This window comes from Dufourea novaeangliae, unplaced genomic scaffold, assembly GCF_001272555.1.
Source record: "Dufourea novaeangliae isolate 0120121106 unplaced genomic scaffold, ASM127255v1 scaffold139, whole genome shotgun sequence".
Classification (NCBI taxonomy): Eukaryota; Metazoa; Arthropoda; class Insecta; order Hymenoptera; family Halictidae; genus Dufourea; species Dufourea novaeangliae.
In genome coordinates, this window is record NW_015374013.1 from 335,827 (window position 1) to 347,502 (window position 11,676).

The 11,676-nt window shown below is 31.7% G+C and overlaps 3 protein-coding genes across 3 annotated transcripts; 2 read left to right on the forward strand and 1 right to left on the reverse strand.

The window, feature by feature from the left end:
* Positions 1-47: 47 nt before the first annotated feature.
* Positions 48-3,182, forward strand: LOC107188628 (ribonucleoside-diphosphate reductase subunit M2 B). Its single transcript, XM_015576947.1, has 7 exons — positions 48-189; positions 1,375-1,425; positions 1,507-1,692; positions 1,785-2,020; positions 2,177-2,405; positions 2,492-2,710; positions 2,844-3,182. The coding sequence occupies exons 1-7, from the start codon at positions 121-123 to the stop codon at positions 2,994-2,996; spliced, it is 1,143 nt and encodes a 380-aa protein (XP_015432433.1). The 5' UTR covers positions 48-120; the 3' UTR covers positions 2,997-3,182.
* Positions 3,183-3,928: 746 nt separating this feature from the next.
* Positions 3,929-5,295, reverse strand: LOC107188672 (1,2-dihydroxy-3-keto-5-methylthiopentene dioxygenase). The gene is made up of 4 exons (XM_015577002.1): positions 4,941-5,295; positions 4,479-4,598; positions 4,224-4,403; positions 3,929-4,160 (listed from the first exon to the last, which is right to left on the reverse strand). The coding sequence occupies exons 1-4, from the start codon at positions 5,061-5,063 to the stop codon at positions 4,026-4,028; spliced, it is 558 nt and encodes a 185-aa protein (XP_015432488.1). The 5' UTR covers positions 5,064-5,295; the 3' UTR covers positions 3,929-4,025.
* Positions 5,296-5,694: 399 nt separating this feature from the next.
* Positions 5,695-8,532, forward strand: LOC107188622. The gene has a single exon (XM_015576940.1). The coding sequence runs from the start codon at positions 5,695-5,697 to the stop codon at positions 8,530-8,532; it is 2,838 nt and encodes a 945-aa protein (XP_015432426.1).
* Positions 8,533-11,676: the final 3,144 nt, after the last annotated feature.

An 11,676-nucleotide genomic window follows, 5' to 3' on the forward strand; every position in this document is an offset into this window, starting at 1 on the left:
ATACCCATGGCATAGCTTTTCCAACATTCAAGTATCTGATTCAGGGGAGGACAGTGCTTGAGATCATCCTGTAAATTTAATTTTTTCTCCATCTTTTTTGTAACAATTGGAAAATTCACAATGCCGCTACAAATCTCGACGAAAGAAAATATCCTGAAACACCTCGAACATATTTCCCTCAAAGAGAAGGTAAATGTGACGTTATTTCTGTATTTTTTTATTCATATATTCCTTATTAATGCATTGATAGAGGTTCCCGCCCTAATAGTAGATAGATACAGTCGTGAATGAGTGATTCAAATTTTACCATACAGATTTATTACATTATTATATTTGATTACAATCTGTGTTTACGATATACATCGTTTAATTTATTCGTAGTTCCAGCAAGTTATAAAATTAAGGCTCTTGCCATAGAAAAGTCTAAAAAGTTCGAATAAAAAAAATTGTTTCCCACGTTTTTTTCTATTTTATTTGTTTTAATATTTATCTGGATAGTAATGTTTCAATTAAATACATTTACATTTAACGATAGTTACATCAATATACTTCGTGTTCGTATTTAAAATCTTAGAGTTTTTAATGATTTACGATTGCAATCGTACTTTTATTAATGTATATAGGTGTAGATAAGTAAACATTACTATAAATACCGGTAAATAAGACTCATTGTACTACTAAATATTTCTTTAATTTATAACAAAAACGGAGTATTCGTTTTTCAACTGCACATGTGCTTTCTGTATCACGAATGGTAAAACGTATAATGTTCATAAAACGTAACATGCATAAGTATGATTGCACATATTAATGATAAAAAATGACTTTATTTACAAAATAAGTGACTGTAGAAGAATGTTCTTAATAAAGTATCTATGATATGGTATGTATTTCAGAAGGTTAAGTTTTACATGAAGATTAAATGTACTGCATTGATATTAAGCTTATTACAAATAAAATAAGAAAACTTCATTTTTTAAATGAAAAAATCTATGACTAACACCCTGTTAATTACTTATTTATTGAAAAAAAAAAGATTATTTTAATGGTTATGCTGTAATTATGGTTAAATATAATTGCAAGGTAACGTTCAGTTTCCTTGTTTACCTCACAGATCCTGATAATGAGTAATATGTCCACCATTACATGTAATTGTGCAATACAGTAGGATGCTTACTGTCACATGTTTCATCTTATTGTATAATTTATAATGTTATTACAAAAGTGCCTTATATCCTCTGTAAGTTAAATAATGACTATGCAATTAACAAGAAGTTTATATTTGTGTATAAAAATCTGTTATATTTAACACCACGAGCATTTACAGAACAGTCTTATCATTATTGGCTATACCTCTTTGATCTTTTATTTTAGACATCTCCCAAAAAGTTGTGTACTTCACCTACTATCTCTCAAGAGAATGGAGTAAGTACTATATTCTTGTGATTGTACAATATCAGTAAATTTTATTTACTTTCTATTAATAATGTTTGTTTGCTTTATTAGGTGGGTAAAGGAAAAGCTGTGAGAAAGGTGCTAAAGGAAAATGAGTTCAATCCGGAATTGGAACCATTACTTAAAGATAATCCACGTAGATTTGTTGTATTTCCTATTCAGTGGCCCGATATTTGGCAAATGTACAAGAAGGCCGAAGCTTCTTTTTGGACTGTTGAAGAAGTAGATCTTTCTAAGGTATAAAATTAATACCATATCTGAATTTGAAGAACATTTGAATGTGTATAAATTTGCAATGTACAACATAATTGTATTTCTGCTGTTTGCAGGATATTTTCGACTGGAACCGTCTGACATCCAGTGAGAAGCACTTCATATCTCATGTATTGGCATTCTTTGCAGCCTCCGATGGAATTGTCAATGAGAATCTTGTCGAACGATTCAGTCAGGAAGTGCAAATCACAGAGGCACGTTGCTTTTATGGTTTCCAAGTTGCCATGGAAAATGTGCATTCAGAAATGTATTCTTTGTTAATTGATACTTATATTGCGGACGCTAAAGAAAGGTAAATAGAATATAAAATGCATTTTTTGAATTAATAAATATTAGCAATGCTACAATATCATAAAGTCTAGATATTTAACAAAACGAAACTATGATCTTGAAATCTTGGCAAGCAATTGAAAGATTTTTTACAATCTGCATGATTTGTCTGTGACAGAGACTTTTTATTTAACGCGATTGAGAATCTACCATGCGTTGCTAAGAAAGCCAACTGGGCACTGAATTGGATAAACCACAAAACCGCCACTTTCCCTGAACGGGTAATCGCATTTGCTGCCGTGGAAGGCATCTTCTTCAGTGGTAGTTTCGCCGCCATTTTTTGGTTGAAGAAAAGGGGTCTCATGCCTGGCCTTACATTCAGCAATGAACTGATCTCCAGGGATGAGGTCAGCGCACGAAGGAAATAGTTGCATGAATTGAATACTAATTTGCAAATGAATGTTTGAATATTAGTTTCTGTTCATATTTTCAGGGTTTACATTGTGACTTTGCGTGTTTAATGTTTAGACACATAATACAGAAACCATCTTGCGAACGAGTCACGTCAATCATTAAGGATGCTGTTGAAATCGAACAAGAATTTTTGACAGACGCGTTGCCTGTCGAAATGATAGGCATGAATTGTAAACTTATGTGTCAATACATAGAATTTGTTGCGGACCGACTACTCGTTGAACTGGGTTGTCAGAAGGTATTTGTGAAATTATTTCTAGTTTAAGCGCTACTGAGTTACCTGAGTTTCTGCAACGGGTGCCCACAATTATCATCTGGTAATTAATTAATAGTTGCAATTTTATGTAAGTGCCTTATTTTTCCTTTTTCAGATTTACATGTCTGAAAATCCGTTTGACTTCATGGAACATATATCTTTGGAAGGTAAGACAAATTTTTTCGAGAAAAAAGTTGGAGAGTATCAGAAGTGGGGGGTGATGCAGGACAGGATTGAAAGCAATTTCACGGTAAACGCCGATTTTTAGTTCAGTAGATAGATACAATAGAAAGGCTGACAATTTATTTCTCATAATCGAACGCATAGGATCTTGTCCCGAGACTTTTTCTTATTTATGCACTAAATGAAGTAAGGTAATTTTCTTATTCATTTATCCATTTGGACAAAGATAAATTCCTTTTTTTTTTTCTTACATTAGGACTAATAATTAATTCCAGACGAAAAGTAATTCTAGTATTATTTTAGCTTTGAACTTTTACATCTTGACGATGAAATTTATCATTCATTAACATCAGCATTTATTTTTACTTACTCGCACATTTGGAATCATGATAGTTTATTGTATATTAATAGTGACGTCTCACGTAACGCTGCCTGGTGGATAAAAGAATATTGAACGTAATTATTAAGTAATATCGATAATTTTAAAGTAATTGCAAGTTTGAAACTTCGTAATGTAGAACATGTAAATGAACTTTGTATAGAAAATGCGCATGGAAATCCGAATTTTTATAAAAGACGTTTAACAATCGGAACTCTATACAAATAACTCAGTATTCGCCTAAATAAGGTTTTTGTATGTATGTATATAATTTATTAAGAATAGACAATTTGTTTTGTAAACAATAGGTAGCAATTTCTGTGTATCGAAATTGATTGCAAATGATTCAATAATGGAAAAATTTTTATTCTGAAACTGTGTACATATAATGAATAGGAATTAACAAAGTACAATACACTTTTTGTAATATAAATTGCGCATATAAACTGTACAAACTGGATATTCTAATGACATCAACATTATAATAATAATTTGTTGAAAGAACAGCTTTCGTATGTGGAATGTTATTATACATTGCATAATTATACATTAATATACACTGTGGTACAGATGAATCTCAACCTTAATTACTTATGTTATTACATGTATAAATGAGTAATCTACTATGTTTAACTAAATTTAATATATATTTCTAGATATATTGAAAGCATAATCTAAATTACTCATTTGTACATGTTAACATATTTTTCGAAATTATAACATTTGTGACAAATGTCAAGCTGTTATTATTTGAAAGTCATTGTTCAAACGATTAAGGTAATTCTTACGGCATTCCATATCGTCGGCTGGTCTATTATATGGTAACCATACAGGTTCTCCCACAAAATAACGTTTTGCTTTAATGTAATTCTAAAAAACAGAAAAATAATGATGAATGGCCTTTCAACTTTTTTACCGGAATAAAAGACTTACATTGATATCTAAAGTAAATCTGTGATATATTCCACTTGGAATAATTATCAAATCTCCAGCTATGACTTCAATGCGTATCCATTGATCATCCTTGTCTCGAACATCAAAGTACCCAGATCCCTCCAGTACAAATCTTATTTCTTCATCTGTGTGAAGATGTTCAGTGAAAAAGTTTTTTAACTAAATATTCGAATGGAATATATATTAATGTTTTGAATACATTATGTAATTTGTACTTCAAATTAATTTGTTTACTTTCTCTTCATAATTTGGAAGACACTTCTCAGAACACGTTATCTCATCCTCATAGGTGTAACCACGTTCCTTTTTTAACTGTGTCAATGTGTTATCATTTTTGTAGTCTTTACAATCGATCTGTAATAACATCAAGTAAGTTTTATTAATTTTCAGTAATGCTTTGACAAAACAAGAAGAAAGTTCTAACGTAAAATAAAAAATGCATGTGTACAGAATTGAATTGGAGGCTACAAGATAAATCATTAATAAAAGTTTAAGCATAGGTGGACATAATTTTATTATACAAAATAGAAATTTTAATTTTAACGTGCAATTTCTTTATATAGTATTGCGTCACACTGCTAATAAATAATTTGTTTCCAAAATAATACGAAGTAACTATATTTTCATACAACTGGCAAGCATAAAATGTATACGATAATAATGAAACATTTAACGAATACTGAAGGTTAATCTTACCTTGAAATACTCGACGCCTGTGCTTTTGAACAAGTCTTCAAGGGAGAGAAATTTGGGTGGTTCTTTATGGTGTTCCAATCGTTGATCAGCATCGTTATTATCCATGTACCACGCACGTACCATTTTCGATTTATGAATACACGATCGAATTATGCATGTGATTTTTATACTTGTGTTAATCAGTGACGTAACTTAAATGATAATGTTATCGCTCAGTGCCGGCATATATACATATTTGTTAAATTATAACGAAAGTGGATGGAAACTCTTCATCTTGATAATAATAGCATTCGATAATACAAAATATATTTAACGAGGAATAAAAATCAGGTGGCAATATCGTAGAAAACGATGGTAACAATGTTTATATTTTTGCTGTTTCTTTTTCTTTTAAATATAATGGCTGCGTTCAGAGGACACAACCGTTGCACAACCGTTGAGTGATTTCACTAGATTGACTCTGAACGCTACATTCTATTGGGTGAGCAGTAGCAAATCTAGTGAAATCACTCAACGGTTGTGTCTTCTGAACGCAACCATTTGTGCATTTCAGTTCATATGTAATGTTGTAGCATGTTGTAGTTGATAGTAAAGTTATTTACGTAGTACATATATGATTATTAACAATTATAATAAATTTTCAGATATACAACAATATGTGAACTATTTTGTACATGAAAATTAGTATATACTTATTGCATACTAATTTAAACAGTTATACAAGTTTTTGGATATTTTAATAACTACACGCAAAATGGATGAACTAAATGAATTTTACAAGAAGATTCAGACCTACCTAATGAAGAAGAATCAGGAATGTGGAGAATTGCAGTTTCTTAAGATGCGTGCAACATCTGAAAGCATTGGTCACATTGATGATATATGTATATCAATATTGAATATATTTCAAACTCATAGTATTCCTACAAAGGAAAAGGCTCTGACTAACAACGAGAAATGTGTATTATCATACACATACTTATTATTGAATACCAAGTTCAAAAATCAGGAGCGTTTAGGAGAAGATATTGTCAGTGGTCATTTAGTAGATATGTGTCCACCTTTATCTCCATATTTATTTGTACAAATTTTATGGAGTCTTGAATATGAAAAGATTTTAATTCAGTCTCTTCTGTATATGCCTGTAGATTTGTTCACAGAAGTATTGGATATAGTTTCAAAGTGCATAGAAGAACTACCTTTTCCAAAATCACTGAATACTGTATACCATATAATATCAATTACATATACCAAAGTTATCAAATTGAAAGAAGTCAGTGTACAATCCCAAAATCTTGAAGAAACTATAGAGAATTTACTTACAGCTTTTCAGGAGTTTCTACTTTTGTTAACCAAACCAAAGTTCATTCCTTCGTCAGATTTGTCAAATTTAAAATGTTGTGAGCGTTATGGTATTATACTGAAACAATTAATTTCTACTATAAGAAATTGCTTGGAGCAAAAGATCCAAGGAGTCACCATGTCTGGAGATGTTGAAAAATTACTTAACATTACGTTTGGTAGAGAACCGTACAAAAAATGCGAAGACACTCTTCTGGAAGATGTCATAGCAACATTAAATGAACATTTAATGGATTTATTGTCACGTAAACTTAAGGAAATCACTTGTCAAATTTACATAAACTGGGCTGAAATAGATGACGAAGACAATAAGATGATTTCTTTACAACGTTCTATTGGAAATGAATCTTATTACTTAATAGAATGTATAAAGAATAATGAACAATTGTCGCAAAACGATCAGTTAATAGAATGTTTACAGCATTTTTCGTCAAAACCAGATCCCAGTCAATCCAGTTTTGTTTTAAGTTTACAAGAACTTTGTTGTGCCATATCTGAAGGTAAAAAAGAGCTTATGAAAGAATTGTTGTGTCGATACAAAGAATGGGATAGATCCATACTTGATTTTGTTTACACAAATAAATCTCTACTAGAAAATAAAGACTGTTTGAATCTGTTAGAATATTTAACTTATGTTCTTGTGCAACCGATTGAAGAAGAATTTAAAGAGCTTAGTTATACTATAGTTACAAAAATATTGTCATCTCAAAATGTAACAGATATTTATGAAATAGTGATGATGTATCTGACGAAACATGATGGAAAAAATCATTTGGAATCTCCGCACACAGAAGAGGCATTTAATAATTTCATTGCACGAAATTCTAATTTACAGATATCAACAAATTTGAAAATTGTTCTGCTGTTCTCATTGAAGAATCTTGCATTAATATTGTCTATACTTTTAAAGATAACTATTGGCTTTCCCCGCTATGAAAATATAATGATCTCTGCTAAAGATATGCTTTTGCTATCTCCACTTATGCAAATCAGAAAAGACAATGATGAAAAATTTTTAACCAGCATCCTGAGAACGATTTGTTTGGAGAATAAAGAATGGAATGGAAAGAAATTCATGAATTTCATTAAGGTTGCATTAGAGAATTCTGTGATCGATGTACATGATCTAATGAACAATGTTTTTATACCATATTTGGAGGAAGATTCATTCAACGTATCAAACATCAATTCTGTTTTAGATCATATTCGTAAATTACAAGCTAGATGTACCAACGACACAAACATCAAGGGTCTGACAATAGCTCTAGCTAAGAGAATGTCTTTCTTAAGAAAGAGTACAACTATTTCGAAATACTTGAGCAATGAAATTTTTAGTCAGATTACAAGAATATTGAAATATTTCTTAGAAATTAAAAGCTACAGGATTTCTGCTTCTGCAAAAAAGGAAATTATCGACGGAATCAAAACTGTAATTGAACCAATAGACAAATTACATTTCGCATCTCTGTGGCAATTGTCTCAGAATAGTGTGAGTGTGGTTAATATAGTAGAAGATTACGAACGACGTTGTTTCATCGTGATAAATAGATTAAAAGAAGACCCTAAAACTCTGGCGAGGCTACGAACCTACTTGTCGGATCTAGGTTTGTTGAGAGAAGATTTTTTGCGCCATTTAATTCTTAGGTCAACCGAAGAAGAATATCGAAGACTAGGTTCTGAACTCACTGTAATATTTTGGTTTGCCTTTGGATGGAATGATGAACTTGAAGCATTTAATCACTTTTTGCGCTTAACAATAGAGGCTTGTTGTTTATCTCTGGAGTATCCATGTATCGGTGGAAGTGATTTATTTGCATTTTTACTGAAGTCCATCACGCGTTTTTGTAAACTATTCGTATTACTCGAAGGTATGAATGATCAGGAAAGGGTGTACGAATCATTAATTGAGAACTTTCATCAACTCGATGGAAGTATAAAGCAGAGTCCTTATGTAAATTGGTATGCCAACTGTCTTGAAAGCTTCGATAGTAATACTCAACATAATTCCGAAAATCATTTAGAAGAGGTTCTGAACAATTTGAATCGCTTCAGTGATCAATGCCTTGAATTTAATTACAGGTACACTGAAGAAACTTCTATGATATCTCATACTCCAAAAATGTCTAATTTCTATTTAATTCATCAAGTAATTTCTGCTTGTATGAACGTACCTGCAACAGAAGCTTACGAATGTATTAAAAGAATGAATGAATTATTCTTTCCGAATTAAGTTATAATTTTAAGAAACACCTAAGTTACTATGAAAATTTGTGATCTTTCTGTTAAGTTTAATCTGTAAGTCTTTTTTTGTAGATTATTGCGACTAATTTTTTTAATAAATATGTGTCCACATTTTAGTGACATTTTTGTTTCAATACATATATTGTTTGTTTACTTTTTATCTTTCTTACTTAAAAATCTAATCACTGACCTAAAAAAGCGTGAAGCAGAGAAATAGTGAATTAATTTTATAAAATTTCAGTTCTGCTGAAATATTATAATAAAAAGTGAGTAGGATGTCTAAAGTAATGTATTTCACTATTTCTATTGAAACAATTTTTGATTTGTTAAGTGTGTGTAATGTAATCTCTAAATTTATGAATGATGTGTACTTACTATTACTGGTACATGATATTGTATAAATACAGAATGAAGCAATAATAATAAAAATATTATATGAATAGGCATACAATATTTTGCTCGTAAAATTAGGCTGAATCTTCGTTTTTGGATCGCTTCATGGTGGAGGATTAATTGATACCACAAATATAAATCGTTTTTATTCTATATTATATTTTTATATTTGTGCGATATTGCCAAAATGCCAGTACAATGGTTAGTAATAAAAAAAATGTGAAAAACTTGCGTACAAAGTAAAAATGTGCACCAGATTTCAGACGGAGTAAAATCATTTGGGTAGTTATCGCTGGATAAGCTCAATGTTTTCATGGAAAAAATGACTTTGCAACACGCTGCAGAAAATATAAATTTCTGTATCGACCTATCATCTTTGAAGTTCAATCACGACTCTTAAATATTCCTAACGGTAATAACAATGTAAATATACAAATATTGAATTTCACTAAATATTTTATTTCCTTCTGTTGAGCTACAAAAAAAGAAACAATTTTCAAGGTATTAAAAATTATAATTACTTGAAACAGGATTTTATTGGACGATAGGATAATACAGCTTTGAAAATGTTCTTTTGAAGCCTTTGGCTTGTATACACTATTTTTCCATGTCATTGAGTTACAAGAATTCTGTGTGTGACTAGATTCTTATGCTGGTAATCGAAGCTAAATGCGCCAATACAATTATGCAACCTAAAATCAAATGCAATATGAAGAAAAACAAACATCGCTACACGCATCATTATTATCACTTCTTCTTCAGCTAAAAGAAAATGCATTTTCTTATTGTTATTCGTTTATTTTCACTCGCATTAAAGAGAGACGATACATACTGGTACATTTTTACTTATTCTCTTCTTTGTATTTTTTTTTTCATTTGTTACTACAGGTAAAAAATAACGCACGCTCCTTTCATGTATTTCCCTTTTCGACGCAAGTCAGAATAAACGAATCGCGTAATTAAAATTACCAGCAAACAAAAATTTCCATTTCTTTTTCGCGGATGGCGTTCTGTGTAAGTGTCCTCGAGTATCCGTTTTCCGTCTACCCAAGTGATCGCGCGAACGGATAGTTGACGAAAAGACGCTAAAAAAAAAGAACTGAAAAACATACTGTGGTTCCGCAAACATCGAATCGATCATAAACGGAAGTGCACATTTTTTTTACTTGTAAGCCATTCTCATTGTTGTCTTTTCTCAAATATCAGATCATTCATCAGTATTCCTTCTCGTTATTATTATTATTATTATTAATATTATATATATAATTCGACGCTATAATATTTACAGATTCTTCACATTGTAAAAAATATAACGTATTTCGTACTCAATATTAATACGCAGGTAGTACTGAAAGGCCGATATACATCTAAATCGTGGTGTTTTTCGAATTAATGTGACCCAGTTGCGTAACAAATCTGCATGTATACATATATATTGTATATATATATATATATATATATTTTTTTATTCATTTATCTATATATCTAATTATAAAATCGTATGCGAATCGTTCCTTTATTTTTTTTCTTTTTTTTTTTTAAATAGGTGGTGAATTCTTGTGCTTTCTCCCCCTAAAAGTACCGTCCTTTAGTCATACTTTTTTTCTTTTTGAAAAATCGGAAGGATTTGCTGGCCGAAACGAGGAAGTTAACGAAACGAACCTGGTCCTTGTGTGACACTGATATGCTGACTCAAAACATAGCTCGACTTTTCACACACGACGGGATAGCTTTCCGAGACAATGGACAAATTTCGTTCCATTTCGTGCAAGAGAGTCCTTAGTTCTCGAAGCGTGTTGTTTATTCTTTAGAAAAATATTCTTGAACACAATTTCGCGTCGGTTAAGCACGCATGTACTAATCTGTGTATATGTGAGGTGTGTATGTGCGTTCAGAAGCGATACAAATATAGAAACTTCTTTTTTGTTTCCTTATTCGTTTCCCGTGCAACAGACGGCACCTACTCGGAAGGCTATCCGCGTGGCCAGTTAATAAGTTCTTTCTCCCCCTCCCCCCCCCACTATCTGTCTCTCACTCTCTCTATTTTTCTTCTCTTCCTTTTTTCGTCCTTTTGCCAATCCATGGTTTTCGCGAAGCACAAAAAACCCAGGAGGGCGGAAAAAACGTAACGATAATAGAGCAAGAGCGATTACACGTTCCACAAAGAGGCCCTTTGATTCGCCGTTGAAAGGCTTTTATACGCGGGTTTATTATCGTCGTCGTTTTTAATAGAAAAACTGCGGTTACATCTACGGGATCACAGCGAGACTATGAATTTTTCCGAGTGATAAAATAGAGGATACGAATAATTATCTGTTGTCCCCGAACCCTTCCCCCCCCCCCACCCCTTTTTCCTGCTTGCATGTGTTTTTCTTTCAGTTTTTTTAGTTGAGTACAGTAACGAAAATGGATGGCCGATTCGCTACGTCGGTATATACGATTCGCCAATTTTAAACTGACGGAAACGTACTTTAGCACCCTTTTGTCGATCGAATATACGCGAGGCTGTCTCTCAGATTCTCTGATCTCCGTCGAATCTTACAATGACAATTATAATAGTTTCCTTTGAAACGTGTTCACGGCTTGAAATGTTTGTATTAATTTTTCTATGTTCCGCGGAGAGTTTCAAAGAACGTCGAGATCAGAAAAGTATCGGAGCCCCGTGTTACTCGTCGTGAAATTGTGACCGTTTCTAGAAGTGCACCGACAATTGGAAAAATAAAAAAAAAAAAATAAAAAA

What these genes read in the sequence shown, in the direction of transcription:
- LOC107188672 (XM_015577002.1), bottom strand. Translation starts at nt 5,063, where the DNA reads ATGGTACGTGCGTGGTACATGGATAATAACGATGCTGATCAACGATTG. An exon ending in CAGGCGTCGAGTATTTCAAG is followed by an intron (nt 4,599 to 4,940) that starts GTAAGATTAACC and finishes ATGTTATTACAG; the next exon opens with ATCGATTGTAAAGACTACAA. An exon ending in GATTTACTTTAGATATCAAT is followed by an intron (nt 4,161 to 4,223) that starts GTAAGTCTTTTA and finishes TCTGTTTTTTAG; the next exon opens with AATTACATTAAAGCAAAACG.
- LOC107188622 (XM_015576940.1), top strand. Translation starts at nt 5,695, where the DNA reads ATGGATGAACTAAATGAATTTTACAAGAAGATTCAGACCTACCTAATG.
- LOC107188628 (XM_015576947.1), top strand. Translation starts at nt 121, where the DNA reads ATGCCGCTACAAATCTCGACGAAAGAAAATATCCTGAAACACCTCGAA. An exon ending in CTATCTCTCAAGAGAATGGA is followed by an intron (nt 1,426 to 1,506) that starts GTAAGTACTATA and finishes TTGCTTTATTAG; the next exon opens with GTGGGTAAAGGAAAAGCTGT. An exon ending in ATTGCGGACGCTAAAGAAAG is followed by an intron (nt 2,021 to 2,176) that starts GTAAATAGAATA and finishes TGTCTGTGACAG; the next exon opens with AGACTTTTTATTTAACGCGA.